This window comes from Petromyzon marinus, chromosome 27, assembly GCF_048934315.1.
Source record: "Petromyzon marinus isolate PM22_M1 ecotype Great Lakes invasive population chromosome 27, UKy_Petmar_22M1.pri1.0, whole genome shotgun sequence".
In the NCBI taxonomy this organism is placed as follows: Eukaryota; Metazoa; Chordata; class Hyperoartia; order Petromyzontiformes; family Petromyzontidae; genus Petromyzon; species Petromyzon marinus.
In genome coordinates this window covers 12,492,083-12,512,128 of record NC_133693.1, presented here as the reverse complement: position 1 = coordinate 12,512,128, position 20,046 = coordinate 12,492,083, and the positions used below count along the sequence as shown (strand labels likewise).

The window sequence follows — 20,046 nt, the reverse complement described above, 5'->3', positions numbered from 1 at the left end:
CAGGGGTGTAGAGGGTACAATAAATGAGCCGTTATCTACGAGCCGACCGAGGTCCCACGGATTCCATGAAGGTGGCGCTGGGCAACGCTGACGCGCTGACGGGTGGAGGATGCCGCCGCTGCTGCTGGGGCAGCGGTGAGGACACCAAAATCTACGTGCGGGTTGCCCAGCTCGATTCATTTTTGGCACCACGCTGGTCGGTGAAAAATATACAGATCTTAGGTTTTCTGAACGCATGCCTAAGTGAACTCTGTTTTTGCTAACTTTGCCCGTTGCGATTAAAATGTACACGACAAGATGGGAAACGTTGAGGCTGTTGAGCTTTTTTTGCCAAATCTTACAAGCCTTGATGCTACACGATGCATTATGAATACAATTGCGGCAGAACTTTTATATGTCCATATCAGGCTAGACCTAGTTTACCGTACCACAGATTAGCATCTGAGATGCCAAGGAAGGGAAAAAAAATCTCTTGATCGTACTTAGAAGTCGTACGCACACGCCCATAAGTCACGGAAGCATAGGCACGTCTGCACGTCCACAGCAACGTGCACACACTGATGTGCCTGCTTTGTATCGCAGCCGAATGGCGTTTCCAAAGCAGCGGAAACCACCCCAGCCGTGATGAATGGTTGTGCACTGTGCGAGTTGGGATTCTGCATGCAAGATTATTTATTTATGTATGACCCCCCCACCTCCCACTGAATGATTTTCCGTACTGTGTGAAAGATGTTGCTCGTATACAACTGGCCCGGCCCACACCGCACGCGATATATCCCCGCGTGCAAGAGGTCACCAATTGATGTCTGACGGACGATGTCCAAGGTTAAGGACTGCACGGCTACGTGGGCGATGCTGTGTTTGCACGACGCATGAAGGCACGTTTGCCGCGGAGCACCGAGGAGATCGTGCGGGGAGATTTGTCTCACCTGCTGCCAAAGAGTGCCCGGCCCTGTTCAATTACGAGCGCCACTTGTCCGGCTCAAAGCCACACGAGGAATCGGCCACCGTGTTTACGACCCAAACAATCGAAATCTCTGGCTTTGGGCCCCAAGGCGATGGGACAGCCTGTGATGGCCAGGCCATGTGAATAACCCTTTGGCCCAGCGACCTGCCCTGCTCAGGACTCCAATGCCAGAACTACCCACCCACCTCCCACAATCCCAGCCGCTCCCACTTCCAAGGTGACATCTCTCGGCACAGAACAGTGTAATCTCCTCTATATCAGGCTGACACGGTGCCACGAGCAGAAGTTTCAGGGGGCAGGCGTTGGAACGGACGCCGATACGGATCGTCGGAAAAGGACCGCCAGATTTAGCCAATATAGTGCCTGCTACCTGGGCCCATGGCTTCCAAACAAAGGGAGCCGTAGGCGGCGAAGCGTCCGCTTCATATCACAGACAACGATCTTAGGCCCCGCTGGATGCAGAAGGGGCAGCATCGATGAGCCGGATGAATGTACCGGAGCAGTGATAATTGAAATACGTGTGTAGTCTCGATCTATTTAAGCATTTTCACGCTGCTAAGCAGGGCTGCCAGCTATGTATATAGATGGAGGCTGGGATGAGAACGTGAGTTATGAATGAAGAGTGAGTGACTCTCTTGCAAACCACCCGTACATTATGTTTTTGTGTGTGGCTCTCGGATGTCGGGGGGGAGCTCAGCACGACTCGAAATGTGACGCTGCACGTGATGGGAGCTGCCTCACGAAAATTAATCCCTTTTATACGTGGCTCTGGGGGAAAAAAATGTTTGGGCATCGTTGCTGGACAGCATGTGGTACAACCCGCGAACACGTCGGAAAGCTGTGAAGGTAATTGTTAACCGATGGCAACTCTTATGGTTCCCTAATAACTTGAAGTAGATTTTTATAATTACTCGTTACAAGAGGCACAGGTCTGCGATAGACACAACAGCGTGAATGTGAAAATACATTGGAAGCAAGGGAGTAATTACCGCAAGACACGGACAAATGCCCGTCCGCGGTATTTTTGTCAATAATCCGCTGAGCGCAAACGACGGCAATAACGGCGAGCGGAGGGTTTCCTTCACTCGCCTTTGCACTGCGGGGACTGATCGCTCCACGCAGCGAACACGTCCGCCAGGCGCTGGCACACGACGCTCTTGGAGCCGAGCAAGACGAAGCCCTCGTCGCACGCGAACTGCACCGTGGCACCGAGCCTGGGGAGAAACGCAGCGGGGGGGGGGCAAAGCTGGGGGGCAACGCGAGCGACAAGAGACGGAGCGAGGGTGCGCGGCGCAAGCGCGACCGTTCCCGGGCGCACCACGGATTGGCTGATTGGCCAACGGCGAGTGACCGCGTAGGAGCAGGTGGCAAGGCGAGGCCGTCAAATGTGACGGCGACGGGGGACGAGGGGGGGGGGTTTGAGCGAGAGGTGCGAGGATTCGACGTCGCTTATCCCGCTCCGGTGGAATGAGCACGGCGTCGTGAGCATCTCTCTCTCTCAGCAGCCGTGAAAACCAGGAGGACAACATGCCACGTTATTCAGGTTGGGGACGAGTATTTACACGTGACAACCACTGTTAAGACGATGAAAAAATAAGAATGGGTTTTTACCATTCCTGGCAATGAAACAGGCGGTGTTAAGATGTTCAAACACCAAATAGGCACATTTTGCAAGGCATCAAGTCGGCATTAACCACACATACTTGTGTAAAAAACATGCAAACAAACATGCCCTGATTATAATATAACCACTGTTAAGGGTAGGATTAATATGCAGTAAATTAAGGGAACACTGTATTATTTCAAATATAATCCAGCAGTGGAACTGCTGGATTATATTTTTTCTGCCTGAGGACGACTGTTTGTGTTGCGATCGAAACGTCGTGATTTATTTTATTTTATACCTACGTGACTTTACCGAAAGAACCAATGAGTATGGATTCCTGCAGTCACGAAAGCTTCAAATCAAGACTCTATTATCTATTTCTCTTCAGGCTATTCACTGGAAGATATGTACTGGACATCTGTGAAAAAGAGCTTTATAGCTGATCGGATTCCTCCAGTATAAATATTGTGATGTATTTAAATGTAACATATGGACAAAGCGTATATTAAAGGCGTGTTTCACTTCGGTAGAAGGATTCCCACTTGCCTCAAATACACGGGCTTCCAAACCCGCGGTGGCCACAACAACCATAATAAGCTGACGCTCGACCAGAAGCTGCGTCGCACCAGGCGTTTAATTAAACACACACACGGGGCAGTGGTGACTGTGGGAACACTGCTCATTGAGAAATTCTCGACCGAGGCGTCGGGCTTCAGAACGCGCAGATCCATCGACGAACCGGTGAGGGGGGGGGGGGCTTAAGCTACGCGTTTTTTTTATAAAACAGCTCGATGTCCGATCTGACCCTAAGAACGGCAACGCTCGTCCAGTCGCCGCCGGAGCTGAACAGGCTCCCCGGTATAATAATTTGCATTCACAGAAAGGGCGACACGGGGATGTGAATTTGAGAGTCAGCTGTTTTTTTTTGTCTTTTGTTCTGCCACTTGTTTTTGTCCTGCCAGAGCAAGGGCCGTTTCGCAAACAAATTAGGCCCATTCCGCAATTCACGCGCAGCCAATTTCACCGCCCCCCCCCCCCTCCCAGAAAGAAAAAAAAAACCCCAACGCACCGCTGCTTACGCCTCTCGCTGCTTACGTGGCAATTTGTGGAATGGCCCAAAAAGTGGGCCGCGGTGAGGGCGTAGCCAACGGTTGACGGAGAGCCGCGGCGTCGACTCCGCGTCAATCGCGCTAAAGAGGGCGCGCGGCTCGCATGGGGGAGCTCCACGCTTCTCATTCACGCGCACGGCTCTTTTTCCTTCGTTGGCACGACAGTTTTTCCACATTTCGGGGCAGAATTTAATGGCACCTCGGCACCCGTCTGTTCGCTATAAACTCTGTTGCAAGCGGCATAATGCGGGCGTGCTCATGTGCCGGGGATGATGATGATGATGAAGAAGATGATGTTGACAATTTGAAAGACAGAGATGCACAAAGGCAAAGATCCCCCGTATAGCCCGAACAGACTGTTGGGACAGCAATGATGAAGGCCGGCATGGCACACGGGTGGCCAGGCCGCCTTTGTCTCCCCAGTGGTGATATTACACATCACACCAGGTACTCATTTGAGTCGACCTAGGGGAGGCCCAGGACCGGTTCAGATATTCGATACTCGTGTTGATCAAGAGCGGGAATCAAACACGAGTCGTTGGGTCCATAGTTCAGTGCAATAACCACCACACGACTGCTCCCCATACAGACACGCACACACACAAGCAGATATGTCTGCACAGACAATTATCCTTAATGCTACCTTATATGCTCTCCAAACACAAGCCATGGCGAGGCAGAGACAGGGCCAGAGAAAGCACTGCAATTGTGACCCCTGCATCTGGAGTTAAATTCCCGGCCATGGCTAAGCACACTATGAGACATGTATCAATAGTCCAATTGTAATGTGCAATTTTATTGAGAGACACTGTGTTGTCTCGCTGTGGTCTGGGACTGTTGTTGTTTTGCTGCCTTGCCCAAGCTTGTTGAAAAATCGGCAGCGATTGATATACTTTTGCAATATGTACTGATGTACTTAATTCAATTACTGTTAGTGATTTGCTTAACTTTCCTATAAGTTGCACTCCTATCGTGTGTTTGTCTTGTTAGTTGTTGTAACTTTCTGATCCGCCCCTACTGGACATCTGTGAAAAGAGCTTCATAGTTCATATGATTCTTCCAGACGAAATTTATATGGCTGGCATTGGCGGCAGGTGATATCTTAACCAGTCCTGGGTGTGGTGAAGTATAGACAAACAAGCTGCAAAATGAACAAGGTGTGGCTCAGCAGCCTCTGGCTGCCAGCACGTTGACTGCTGGAATTTCGCATTTGGGGCATAAATGATGTCCACACGATTCGGCCATCAGGGCTGTAAATAGAGGGCTGGCGAAGTCCCCATTTGGTGCTGCAAGTATCGTCATGGTGTCCCGTGATGATGCATGCTGATGTGCAACTTTTGATTCTGGGCGCTGCGTTGGCGATATGTTAACTCCCTTGCCTGGTATGCAGGACGTCGTGTGTTCGATCCCGACCCTGACGCCTGCTGTATATTTGGAATTTGTACGTTCTCCCCGTGGCCGCGTGGATTTTTCTCCGGGTTTTCCCTCCACATTAAGAAACGTGCGTTTAGAGTATTTGGCTGATATACATTTCCACATGATAAGCCACTTCATTGAGCGATCATTTGTGGCCAGGTAACTTCTGAAAAAGAGCTATATAGCTCAGTGGGCCTTACCTGGTAAAATAAAAATAGTTTAGTTTAGAATCCAAACACATGGAATATACCAAGAAGGGGAGAGGTCCGTAGATATACCAAATATAGAGCACAAGATTTGGATCATGTTTGTACAGAGTTACTCATCCAAAAATCCACACGATCATCCAGAGTCCACAACTATCCAAAGCATATCGCTGCACAGCAGGGCTTGGTCCTGTCAGTCACGTCCCAATCACTTCCCCCCCGACCTCATTCGGATTCGCCCGGCAGTCACCACCACCACCACCATGCCGGTGGACATCCCCATCTGCCCAGCAAGCATTGATAATTAACAAAATCCATAAATACTTTGTATTAATTTTAAAAGATCGTTTCTTCCCCCCCCCCCCAAAGTCCGATAATGGTGGTGCTAGAGGGGGCAGCGATGCGATATTTTTTTATTTTTTCTCACCTGAAGTCGGACCCCAAACGTACTCCGTTCCGTGGGACCTCTGGTTCTGGGCAAATATTCGATGCCTGGGCAATGCCTCCCTCGCTCGCTGGAAGACCAAATCAATACCGTGCGTCAAACAACTGAGAATACGACCACAACAACACATACGTTCGTAAAAATGTAACAAAGTGGATAACATACGGGAGACACATTCTTCTCATAAAACGCTGTTGCTGTCTCCCATTTACTATTTGTATCACGTTATCCCCTTAAAGGTAACTTTCCTCCCGTAATGAGAATTATAAACAACATATAAAAAGGAGAGTAATTCCAGCCGTGGCAGCTCCTCCACAGGACTGCAGATTTCGCAAATCGCCGCCTGCGTGCGACGACGCGGAGCGCATTCGCCGGCTCCCACAGGGGCAGTGGAAGGAGAGATTTTGTATCGCGCCCTTAATGCAAACCAATTTCCCCCTCGTCCCCTCCGTGGAGTTTGTGATTGCAGACCCATCACGATCGCTGGTCCCAGCACAGCCAAGAACAATGCAGCCCTTGGGTTATTGCGGCGGTAATGTTTATACCACGGGATGAGAGGCTGTCAGCATTTCTCAACGGGTTCCCCCCCCCCCCCACCCACGGAGAGGAGCCGTGGCTGTGGGGAGGTGGGGGGGGGGGACATGAGGCTGTTAAGCAGATGCCCTTCCTTTCATTTGCTCCATATTGACCGATAGTAGGCGAGCTCCTTGATGAGCTCACGATGAGTACGATGAAGAAATCGTTACGACAATGCCGTCGCCGCCGCCCTACCATCGTGACTGACGGCGCTGTTTTGTGCGATGATTCATTCAAGAAGGGGATTATGACTGGGACGGATGGACGTGTCCCTTAGGCTCCCCTATTACCCCCCGAGTGTGAACAATCTTAAAAGGTAACCACCGGAGTTCCATCAATTTAAATGATAATGGTCTGAAAATGATGACGCTTAAACATCGTGTGAATGACTTGAAGGTGAATAATCTCAAACATAAAATATCGCTAATTTCACTTACAGACGGCATACTTGTGATTATTTTCTTTTCCCGGGAATAATTTCACTCCTCTTGACTTCATATCAATCGCTTGTTTTACTGCAGCAACACGCACACGCACGCACGCAACAAGAGAAAAAGCATGTGATGCATTCTGGAAACATAAGAGTCATTTAAAAAAAAGAATTAAGCATATGCAAGTGCTATACAATGTTATCGATGCCGCATAAGTGGAAAGCAGCGACTGACAAAATAGCTGTTTCGACACAGCAGCTTCAAAATCGTTATCACATTCATTCGTTTCCTCTTCTTTGCAGACAAATATATTTGGCCGAGTTTAGTTTGTTTAACCAGGTGCGGAGCTCAAGAGACCGGGAGAAAGTCTCATTTGCAAGCTGACTTGTGTCACCAAACACAAAAATAGGAAATAAAACTAATAAAAACATAACCATGGGGAAGAGAAGACAGCATCTAAGCCACACGACCACGACTTTACAGGAGAAAGGAACAAACACAAAAAAACACTGCGCAAATGTCTGTATTTTAAATAAAATACAATTTTCCTACAAAATAATTTGGCTTCACAAAATTCGTGAACACAAAGCAGACCTAAAACACGGTAGGACCAACACCTCGGCCGTGGCAGATCACTGTTATAATTCAGTAGGCTCACATGACATTGACTTCTCCGAGACAGAGGTTCTTTGCAAGCCATCTGGCTACCATGAGAGATTCGTTCATGAGGCTATCCACATATAGAAACACAGAGACAATTTCAACCGAGAAGATGAATTCTGGCTGAGCAATCATTGGAAGGATTTGATAAACCATTTTGGGTCTTAATTGATTGTTCACACTTACGGTGGCTTTCAGACCGCATCCATTATTTTCGTCTCCCCCCTCCTCTTTTCCAAACATAGATGGACTCGTCCATCTGAACAAACTGCCAAATCGCTATCTGTCGTGCCAACGTAAAAAAACGCCACTTTTTTCAAATTTTCTTGCTGTGGTTTTCACACCTGATGATGATTGCTTGTGTTGCAGTCGAAACGTCGTGACAATTTTATTGTTTTATATTTTTTATTACTTTATTGTTTCCCTTCTACGTGACTTTACCGAAAGAACCAAGAATAAGCACAGGGGAGATTAAGTTAGAGAAAACGTAGCACGGAATCAAGGTAACTTGTGGCAATTCATAGTGAGCCATAATTGAGGTTTTTTTTGGGCTACATCGCGTAAATACAAATGCATACCCGTCAACCCATACGGTTTACCCGTAATCTTCTACAGGGAAATTGAGTTTTCAGGTCCATACGGCATACAGTCGTTTCAATATGAGTAAAAAAAAGCATACGGCCAAATAAAAAAAAAGTCGTGAATGAAAGTGAATTGTTTAACCCTTCATAAGGTTTTGTATTTATTGTTGCACATTTACGACATGAGTGTGTGCATCAACATATCAAGCAAGCAGCAGCATCAGCATGCAAGTACGCAGTAGCATGATAAGTAACATCATTGACACCCATTATCAACGTTAATACTTAAAACAGTTTTTGTTTAGTAAAATATTTCTTTATTTGTTTGTTTTTCCCTTGTATTATGGATGATATTGGTCACGAAAGCCTACGTGTTAAACGGACTTTGGAGGATGAACGTTGAAATGTATGGCGGGACCCCGGGGTCCCACAAAACTCAGGTCTATAATAATAATTATTTTTCAGTCCGCCCCCACTCGTGACCCCGCCAGCAACGCGCCGCCCGCCCAGACTCGCGCCAACAAGCGCCAGCAGGCGGCGATCGACACGACGGGCGCCACCCCACCGGCCAAACGCAAGCCCCAGGGGGCGTCCGCCGCAGTCGCGTGCGGCGACGATGCCCTCCGGTCAGCCGTCGATCCTCAGCTTCTTTGCCAAGGCGAGCCCCGCCCCCCCAGGCAGTGAATTTAACGTGTTTATGTAATTATTCAACTTTGTACGAAACTTAGTGCCCCGAGTAGCTCTCGACGAGGCCAATCGATTGGCACTAGTTGTGTTGTCGGTAAGGCAAGACTCGTGTCGCTACGCGGTTTTTCCCACCCCGGGGCAGTGATGGGACCCCGGGGTCCTGCCAATTACTTCAATTGTATAAGTGCACGGGGTGACCAATAAGGTCTGAATTGGTCTGTAATAAGGTAGGCACCGATAAGGGGTTGACAGGTATGTAAATGTGTCGTTAAACCCATCACCACTCGACTCAGCCAATTAGAAAGGTTTTTCACGTAAACAAAACATGCTGATTAGTTATTCGTTCTGCACATCGGTGTGCTTGAGAGTAAACCCACGACAACATTTACAATTCGAGTACCGTGGCGTTTCACCGCTAATAAAAAACAACCAGAATCATCAGGCGACAGCCAGAGCTTTGGAGAAATCCTCCTCCTGTTTCAGTCTGAACTCAAGTGAGACCAGAAACTACCTGGCTCTCGAGGAACGTTCTTTTTTTAATTGTTTGCTGTCGCAACCTTCCGGCGTCTGTGAAAAAAAAATAGGTTCATAGCTCATCGGATTCCTCCTGCGGTCTAAGTAAAGATTCCGATTCTGCTGTCGGATATCATTTTGCGCAGTGTGTTGGAAAATTAGGTGGACAAAAAAGGGCGCCAGGACGAAGTCGGTTGCCACCTTGGCACCGGTGCTACGCCGCCTTGATTTGACGAGTGACGATGAAGGGAAAACACGCGGGTTTTGCGAAATCGACGCCGATTTTAAATCCCAACTACACTAACGGCTCATTAACGACGTTCAATATATCATCGCGTACAACAAAAACCATTGCTTAAAATAATCCATAAGGCATTACGCCCTGTTGCATTGCGCACGACGAGGGCGATCTCTCCAAGTGAAATACCACCGACAGAATGGGCGGCCAAGCGTTTAAATATTTTCTGTTTTACGCTCTTCAATGTGCCAGAGCGTGCGTGCGGCTGCCCACACAAGATCTGACCACGTTACTGCAAGATCCGACCGTGTCCGTCCAGTGCTCGCCGAGCTGCATTGGCTTCCGGTTGCCGAACGAACCCATGATGCGGTTCGCGCTCGTTACGCACAAAGTTGCCTGCCACAAATTAACCACAATACCTCGCTAATCTCGTCAGCAAGGAGCATAAGCCATCATCATGTGAACTCTGGTCAGCCTCGTGGCAACTTTTGGCTGGCCATTGAACAAAGACGGTCAAAGCATCGGACACATATTGCATAAATAGCCAACCGTGCTAATCGCACTTCAGATTAGCACGGTTGGCGACACACGGTGCAAAATAAACTCAACGTACATGCAGGACACACTTATGTATATTTTGCAACCAAAAAGTTCGAGTGATCTTAAACATCTTGCTTGATAAACGAATCGGCCATGGACAAACACGCGGGGCTCTCTCTGAACTCTCGAAGCGACGCGTGCCCACCAGTGCCATGACAGGCACGTTGAGGTTTAGTGGCTTGTATAAGAATATCGTAACACTACCCAGTGTGTGCGTAGTTTTATTCCAGATCAAGACATCATCGTGGCCACCACCACCACCACAGCTCGTTGCCAATGCTTCATCCGCCAGATCCCACAGCTGCTGCGCAAGGAGACGCGTGACGAGATCTGCCCTCAGTCTCCAGCCATCTGTTTAGGTCTTCCCCTTCCTTGGTCGTCAGATTCATGGAGACCCAAACCGCATGGCCTGTCTGGTGGTGCCAATATGTTACCTCCCTCGCCTGGTATACAGGAGGTCGTGGTTTCGATCCTGTCTCTGACGCCTGCTCGATATTTGGAGTTTGCATGTCTCTCTCTCCCTGTGGTCGCGTGGATTTTTTTGCGGGTCCTCCGGTTTTTTCTTCAACATTTAGAAGCATAATGCGTTGAGAGTATTTGCTTTTACTTACATTTCCACGTGTTAAACACTTTGTTGGGCTATCATTTATGGCCAGGTCGCTTCTGAAAAATAGCTCTATATAGCTCAGTGGGTCTTACCTGGTAAAATAAAATAAAAATGTTAAGTTATGGTGCGTTATTGATGCAAATTAAACTGCCGTCTGATTATATATTTTTTTTAAATAATGGATGACACCTTTATGGACGCACTATACAGTGATGTTAATCAAGTTTGGGTTACAATGAAAGAAATAACCAAATTAATCTCCTATTGGAGCCTTTTGTACATATTTAGGGAACACCATTGGCACAAAACACACAATGCAATTCTCTAGAACACACGGTGATATTCGTCGAAATTCCAGCACCGTTGCCAATCCACTGGTGGGTTGAAGGCCTACCCGTGCCACGTCAGCCCGAGTAGATTTGACCATACTTCACCACGCTGACCAGTGCACATTGCCAGAGAGGGGGTGTGAGATCTCCAGAACTTCTTTCGCACCGTACGTAGCCAACCGCGCTAATCGGATAATATCGCAAAAGCAAGTTGCATAAAATGCGATAAAAAAAATGTTGCCAAGTTGTATGATTTTTTTTTGCCATCTCGTATACGGACGAATGATTCCCGTGCTATATGCGGATAATATATTTATTTTTAGGGTAATTACTTTACTGTAATTTTTTGCTGTATAATTACAGCATTTTAAGAGCATTAGCATGTCTAATCCTTGATGAGTGGGGAGACAAGGTCAAAAGATAAAAGTATTTGCAGGCAATTAGGATTGCCCTCGGACCAGCATGAATGATTCATGGGCCGTGTTTACCTGTTACGTGACATCTCTTCATCATACATGCCACATCACACACACGCAAAGACAAACATCCCCCGTATAGTCTTAACAGACTGTTGGGGCAAGTGCTGTTAGTGAGAAGCACCTATGAAGACCGGCACTGTGGCACACGAAGGGGTGGGGGGCCAGCACTACGCCCGGCCGTCTTTGCCTCCAGAGTGGCGATGTTTACACACCGCACCAGGTACTCATTTGAAGCAGAGTCGAGCTAAGGGAGGCCCAGAACCGCTTCAGATATTCGTCACTGGTGTTGGTGGCCGTGAGGTGGGATTCGAACTCGGGTTGCCGGGTTCGTCGTACAGCACGCTAACCGCTACACTACCGCTCCCTACATACACAACAACAACCGCCATGAAGTGGCGGTGACGTCACCACGACGCTTGTGCCAGGCTATGTGCACGTTGAGGCCACGTGAAGTGTCTAACGCCCGCTGTCAGGAGGTCACGGGGCAGACCCAGTTGCCACGAGTCGACTGACACACACAGGAGCACACACGCGGAGATTTGATATCCACAGCACCGGCGCCGTACGTGCGGCAACAATAATTTCAGAGTGAGAGAAATGTGTGCGACATCGCGAGCCTCGGGTGTCATCGCCGCAGCACTGGGGCTCGTTCGTCTCTCCCCCCCCCCGTGCCCGTGTCAGGCGAAGGGCGACGCGCTTTGTGGTGCAATAAAAGCAGGCCGCGGCGGCATCGGCGATCTCGCTGATATTAGACAAATCAAATAAAGGTTGTTGTCACGCGACTACTCGATCCAATTATTACTTGCCGATGAATCGACATTTGTAAGATGGCTGTCCGATCAACTTTGAGCTGGCTTGCTGCATCGACTGAGCAGAATCGATAACAATTAGCCTCGGTTCACGATCCCCAAGCGGAAAGGTGAAGGTCCGTTTATGGATAAGATGGTCGCTTTACGAGCATCGCGTACGATATCATCCACAATGCTTCAGAGCAATGCACGGCACATTCGTACCATGTTTACTGTTTGAGGTGAACAGGGCCCCCCGTCGTTCAGATGGAGTGCTCTTACCAATAGCATCTGCAAAAAAAAGTGGCAGCATTTGTTTCACAAGCCTGTCTCTGCTGGTAAGTCCCAAAAGGTCAAAGCCAGCCCAGAGTTTGCTCGCTAAAACAAACATTGTTCTGGAAAGCCAATAGGATGATGACTTTAAAATATTGGATTATTCACGCTGGAAGACCACCGTCATTCACAAAAATCAGGAGACCTATCGATCAATGGTGGAAATGTTTCATTCATTCCAGAGCATACATTCCCAGGATGGCTTCCCAAACTCACACTTCCACAACATCCCACCAGATCAGAGACGCTGTCACCGAATCCCCGAGCCAGGACCTCTCCGGCAAATCCCATCCTCCCGATTAAGTGGCAAGGCCAACGTCAGGTGGCGAGAAATACCAAATAGCGGAAGAGTACCGACTTCTCCATCCAGAGGTGGAGCAGACCAGAATCTAGGAAACTGTAGCAGAGACAACCAGGCCAACCCATGGGCGGAGATTGGGGGGGGGGGGGCAACTGGGCACCGTTATTCATTTATTTTCAGTAGTTTACAAACCTGTCAACCGTATACGGTTTAACCCCGTATTCTTGTACAGGGAAATAGAGTTTTCAGGTCCATACGGTGTACAGCCGTTTCAATAAGAGCAAAAAAAAACAATTGTCTATTTGTTTGTATTTCTCCCTTGTGATGGGACTTTCATGAACGTTGAGATTTATAAAGGGCACGGGGTGACCAATAAGGTCTGAATTGGTCTGTAATAAGGTAGGCACTGATAAGGGGTTGACAGGTATGAGTTTAACACGTAGTTCTTTCACGACCAAAATCATCCAAAATATATTTTTTTTGGGTTAGATAGCGTAAATATGTGTAAATAAAATGTGCACGCATAATGGATGTTGATTACCGTATGAATAACCCAACCGGCAATGGATACCCATCGTCATTTATATGCATTCATTAATCCCCCGCCCAAGTCGTGCAAGAAGAGCACACAAGTGACGTCATCACATCTATCCCTCTATTTAAGGAATGAAACAGGAGGAGTTCTCCACAATTATGGCTGTCCGCCTAATGATGCTAGTTGTAATTACTGGGAAAACCTCGTAATCAGATTGCAAATGGTGTGGGTTTACTCTCCAACACAGAGGTGTGCTGCAATAGTAACGAATTGGCATGTCCTGTTTACGTGACAAACCTTACTAATTGGCTGTGTCGGGTGGTGGCGGGTTTAACGACACATTTATATTTATGCGATCTAACACAAAAAAAACTATATTATAAGGTATGAGTTTACCATTTAAAAAAATATATGCACCCACGATCCCTGAGGGACAAAGAAAACCCCTGCCCCCCCCCATCCACCCCCCCCCCCAAATATAGAAGTCAAACTACGCCTGTGGTACAACCTAATCCCAGACTCCCCCCCCACCCTTCTAAAAAATTAGGCGAAAATCTGCCGCGCCCCCTCGGTAGGCCCGAGATCACTCCCATTAAAAACCATCCAGTCCAAATTCATACACGGAACATATTTAACGAATTAGAGAAGGGCAACGTTCTCCAACATACTCCCGCAGACTTCCCCAGGTCCCTCTGAAAGCCACCACACCGACATATCCACACGCTTTCCCAATGTCGCGGAATTTCTACAGAGACATCACGAGACAATTCTGAACAGAATCGGCGGCACAAACGTCGCACCCTCAGTGGACTCCTCTCCCTCTGGGGCCTAAAGCCTTCTGGCATATCGAAGACGCAGCGCACCTTCCTCCAGGCCTCTAACACCTCATCCAGGAAAGTTCTAATGAGTAAATGGAAGGACCACGAACCACCCTCCCTGCAACACTGGTATCATTCATTGTACACACGAGTTGCAATGGAACATCTCAGCTAAACAAAAAGGAAAGGAGGCAGAGTTTCAGACAATCTGGGACCCTTTCCTCAATAGCCAACTCCCGGAGGTTCACTGCAGCTGGGTCTGAGACAGAGGAGAGCTGATGAGTTACCCCTGAACACCCGGCCCGGGGCCGGAGTGGGGCAAGGAGAGAGAGGAAAACCACCAAGTCGACAACCGGGAGCAGGTGGATTTCTTCACTATTCTGGAAAATCGCCCGATGATGCTGGATGTAATTACCAGAGAAACGTTGTACTCAAATTGTAAATGTTGTGGATTTACTCTCCGACATAGCGGTGGGCTGAAGAAGTAACTATTTGGCGTTGTGTTTACGTGACAAATCCCTTAAAATTGGCTGTGTCGGGTGGAGGAGGCAACGACACATTAATACTTATGCGATATAATCCAAAAACCTTTATTATGAATAATATTGGTTGCGAAAGCCTACGACGTGTTAAACTGTCTTGAACCCCGTACCACGTGATGGCTGGTCCTACACGCCCCCCCACCCAACCGACCCTCGCCTCCCATAATTCATTTTTTTCCCTCCCCACCTCCTTCCCCTCCCCCCCTCCCTAGTTAGAAAATAGGCTTTCCCCACATGGACCCCCCCCCCCCTTATTGGGGGACTTGTCAACCCAGAGGACAAAACCCATAAACCATTCCCCCACCCCATTCCCTCCAAGCGCACCCTTTTCTACGAGTGCCGGATATGTGAAAACCTAATAGAAAAATGTTAAAAACTAAAATATTGGATCTTTTAAATTGTACATATCGTTTATTTATATGTGTAGACACAACAGAGGTGACTTTACACGCGAGGTACCCGCTATTCCATGTGGAGATGGGTTCAGGGAAGCACCCACGCTTGAGACGAAACTCACAGCAGCTCCACAATGGACAAGTGGCGATTTTACGCACTCCAATTTTTTTTCACAATAAATCGTTCGTGTCAGAGAGAGAACGTCGTTCGCTGAGGAGATGGAGCGATGATATCAGCTGGTGTGCTATGTGTGTCGTTATTGCGTTGCAGGATCGTGAGAGTTGGAGACGGCTTGCGAAGGTCTTCATCTAGCAGTGGATTGACCCTGGCTGATGAGGATGGCAATTTCACAGAGCAGAGCGTTTCATCCGTAGCGTCTTCTAAAGTTTAGATTTCCTCTCAAGGAAAGCCAGACAAAACTAATCAGGACCCAGGAGACTTGCATCCCAGGCATGTAAACTGTTCATGAAGAGTTGAATTACAAACAATTTAGAGGCCAACAAACCACCGGAGCAAGTTTGATTCATTTCGAAAAGGGCGCTCTACCACTGACCACAAATATAGAGAACAAATATAGAGAACAAAACAATGAAATACACACCAAAAAACATTTATACCGGGCTTTTGTAGACTGTGATTCACTGGAAATGAATGCAGTCATCTAGGATCTCACAAACCAGGACCTTGAGATTGAATGGCCCGAGTTACAACATCCTACAGAAGAGGAGCCAGGCAAAAACGCACTCTTGCTCACAGAAGCTATTTTTCTGAAAATGTAACTGCTGGAATAAAGGCTTCATGATGAATGGTGAAAGTGAGAGCCATAGCAGATGTACTGATGACAAAGTCATTATATAAACGAATGGAAATGACAGATGGGAAATGAGGGAAACAACTAAACAAAGTAGGCTGCAAAAGCGGGGCACAGAAGTGGTACTAGCAACGCAGGGCCATGTCGAAACAACAACAACAACAACACAGAGACAGTGGACAACAACGATTCAAGGAAGATTGGGATCAAGCTAAGAAATAACAAAGCAGCTGAGAATAGTTTTGAGCGCTTTAGCAAAATTGTGTTTGGTGACAAAAAAAAGCAACGACATACCACATGGGACCCCGTGATGAACGGAAGGGAAGCGACTGACAAAGAGGGCGGAACAAAAACTCGAAAGTATACAAAACAAGGCGGGCACCCAGATGGACTGAGAGAGAAAGACAAGTGAACGTGGGGAGGGCACATTGCCTCGAAGGGTTGATGGCTCGATGGTCGAGGTTGGTGAGAGTGGCTGTCAAGAGAGAACGCGTCGGAGAGGGATGACCACCACCACCGCCAAGTGGCACAGCACCCCCGTTATTTTGTCGAGGGGTCGTGCGCGCCTTGTCGCCAACATTCGGAAATGATAATACCTCAGGTCTGCTGCTGCTGTTGCTCGTGGTGATGATCTCGTGGTGATCTCGTGGTGATCTCGTAGTGATCTCGTGGTGATTTCGTGGTGAACTCGTGGTGATCTCGTAGTGATCTCGTTGTGATCTCGTGGTGATCTCGTGGTGATATCGTAGTGATCTCGTGGTGATCTCGTGGTGATCTCGTGGTGATCTCGTAGTGATCTCGTTGTGATCTCGTGGTGATCTCGTGATGATATCGTAGTGATATCGTGATCTCGTGGTGATCTCGTGGTGATCTCGTAGTGATCTCGTGGTGATCTCGTGGTAGTCTCGTGGTGATATCGTGATGATCTCGCGGTGATCTCGTGGTGATGTCGTGATGATCTCGTGGTGATCTCGTGGTAGTCTCGTGGTGATATCGTAGTGATCTCGTGGTGATCTCGTGGTAGTCTCGTGGTGATCTCGTGGTGATCTCGTGGTGATCTCGTAGTGATCTCGTGGTGATCTCGTGGTGATGTCGTGATGATCTCGTGGTGATCTCGTGGTAGTCTCGTGGTGATCTCGTTGTGATCTCGTGGTAGTCTCGTGGTGATCTCGCGGTGATCTCGCGGTGATCTCGTAGTGATCTCGTGGTGATCTCGCGGTGATCTTGTGGTGATCTTGTGATAGTCTCGTGGTGATCTCGTAGTAATCTCGTGGTGATCTCGTTTTGATCTCATGGTGATCTCGCTGTGATCTCGCGGTGATCTCGTGGTGATCTCGTGGTGATTTCGTAGTGATCTCGTGGTGATCTCGTGGTAGTCTCATGGTGATCTCGTAGTGATCTCGTGGTGATCTCGTGGTGATCTCGTTGTGATCTCGTGGTGATCTCGCGGCGATCTCGCGGTGATCTCGCGGTGATCTCGTGGTAGTCTCGTGGTGATCTCGTGATGATGTCGTGGTGATGTCGTGATGATCTCGTAGTGATCTCGTGGTAGTCTCGTGGTGATGTCGTGGTGATCTCGTGGTGGTCTCATGGTGATCTCGTGGTGATCTCGTTTGATCTCGTAGTGATCTCGTGATCTCGTAGTGATGTCGTGGTGATCTCGTTGTTGTTATAAGAACCCCACCTCAAGACGCGTAGTGACCGCGCTTTTCAGGAGGCTGGGGGGCCCCTGTCGCTTAGAACTCTCTACCTGGCAAACTCAAGAAACGAAATCCTTGAGTGCAACCACTTCATAAGAGACCTTACATTTAATTTAATGAGCACAGCGTGGCGAGATAGCAATGTGCATTAGAGATAACATTAACTTGATTTTGCGTTTCTTAAATGACGACTTGCATTACCCTATGAATAACCCAACCTGTAATGGATATCCATTGTAGTTTATATGCATACATTAACCCCCCCTCCCCTCTGGCCTTTGCACCTGATTGGCTCACACATCACATTTATCGCTCTATTTAAGACCGAAGCAGGAGGATTTCTTCACAAATATGTCTGTCGCCTGATGATGCGAGTTGTAATTACTGGCGGAACGTCGTACTCGAATTGCGAATGTTGCGGATGTTACTCTCCAACGCGCCGGTGCGCTGAACTAGCAAGGAATTGCCACGTCTTGTTTACGTGACAAACCTTACTAATTGGCTCTGCGATCTAACCCAAAAACCTCTATTATGAATAACATTACGTTACCATGGGAATATATCCATGCATGACGTTAGCTCACGTGCAAGAGCGGTATGAACTGTGGCATCATAAGACCACGAGGGAGTGCGACGGTGTTAGAGAGGACTCGATCCAGCAGTGGATTGATATTGACTCTTGATTATGGGGTAGCCACCGAGCCCTTAAGCTGGAAATGGAAATTCCACCGTCCCATGGCAGGGGCCAGCCTGTCCATCGCACGACGAATATTAACATCCCACGCACGCTCATTTTATTCGACCTGGTATTTGCCGATGTGCCACAGACCTGCACACGTGAGGATTCTACGTTACATATATATTATCTGCATGATTGTACATAATTACACGCGTGTATAAATGCATCAGATAAAGCATGCCATTATGCAAGCATGCAGGAGCATTCAAATCACATGTTCTGAAAAGATCCACAGCGTCTTATTAATAGTGCATGTACCCTTGAAGTACAGGGATGTCATGCCAACAGAGAGAAAAATCTAATTATTTGTAAAATACTGGTGAAAGTACATTTTCTGCCCTTCCGACAATCCTATATTGCAACGTGCGTCGGTATTGGTGACATGGATTAGCTCGTCTCTGCAGATATCCATTCTTCACGTGTGTGATAAGTTCTGCTGTCAACTATCAAACTATTTTTTTTATCAGGTAAGGCCCACTGAGCTTATACTGTATATCTCTTTTTCAGGAGCGACCTGGCCACAAATGATAGCCCAATAAAGTGGATTATCACTTGGAAATTTATAGCATGCGGCTCAGGAGTCGTGGGTTGCCAACAAAATTCCACACCGTCTCACGTGGAAACGTACAGCAACCAAATACTCTAAACACACGTTTCTAAATCTGGAGGGAAAAACCGGAGGACCCGGAGAGAAATCCACGCGACCACGCGGAGAGATAGCATGCAAACTCCAAATGTACCGGTGTCAAGGTTGGGATCGAAGCCGTGTGACCTTCTGTATACCCGGCGAGGTAGTTAACATCTCCCCGCCGCAGCGCCCCCGTGATGCGCAGTCCGTTTGCGCGTAAGCCTGTGCATCCTGTGCTCCGATCTCAACCAGACAGGGTCGGCTTGGCCGCGGTGTCCCTCCGTGAAGGGAGCAGTCTGCCAGTTTATTAGGCGTTTTGTCGAGAGACCATGAGTAATAATGTCTGTATGGAAATATGTAGGAAATAAAAACCTGTGGCTGGCTAATTTAGTTTTCTTTTTAATTGCTCTGGAATATACGCTTCAGGGAAATAAATTGCCAGGGACAAATCACGTGGTTCACAAGGACAAGCGAATTGGAGGGAGGATGAAGCGCATTGCAACGAGGAGAAACGCTGCACAGAAAGCAAGCTGATGTTTTAGGATTATGTAAAAACTAGGTTTGTGTTACTCATAATGTGTGTTGAACTTCTTTTGCACCGTACGTTAGCCAACCGTGCTAATTGGAGGTGCGGAGGAAGGACAACAAACTAAATACGAAGAACAGTTCTAAAGAGATGATATAAAGAGGATTATTTTTAATCCTTGTTATCTATACACTGTCATATGCTTCCAATGCATAATGATTTACTACACCCCCCACTATCTACTGTACAGTACTGTATGTGTATGTACAGAGTATATGAATACTGACTCCGTACATATACAACTATGGCTTTGCATCACTTATTTTTTTCTTAGGTTTGTTGAATTCTCGTCTCTCATCTTCTTGTTTTTACCTCCGTGCAGTTTAACGCTCTCTATGTGTTGCGTCACCCCATGTGCTCCCTCGCTATTTGTTTTTTACACCTGATGAAGATCGCTTGTGTTGCGGTCGAAACGTCGT

At 47.7% G+C, this 20,046-nt stretch overlaps 1 protein-coding gene across 4 annotated transcripts in view; it reads right to left on the bottom strand.

Annotated features, from left to right (window-relative positions):
- Positions 1-20,046, bottom strand: part of LOC116946465 (CUB and sushi domain-containing protein 3-like) — a 692,643-nt gene that overhangs the window by 245,512 nt on the left and 427,085 nt on the right. For all 4 annotated transcript variants that reach the window (XM_032961364.2, XM_032961362.2, XM_032961363.2 and 1 more), the window contains exons 7-9: positions 6,763-6,840; positions 5,732-5,819; positions 2,057-2,181 (exon numbers count right to left, since the gene is read on the bottom strand). In XM_032961364.2, coding sequence (XP_032817255.2) covers positions 2,057-2,181; positions 5,732-5,819; positions 6,763-6,840 — 291 coding nt within the window. The remainder of the gene's footprint in view (positions 1-2,056; positions 2,182-5,731; positions 5,820-6,762; positions 6,841-20,046) is intronic.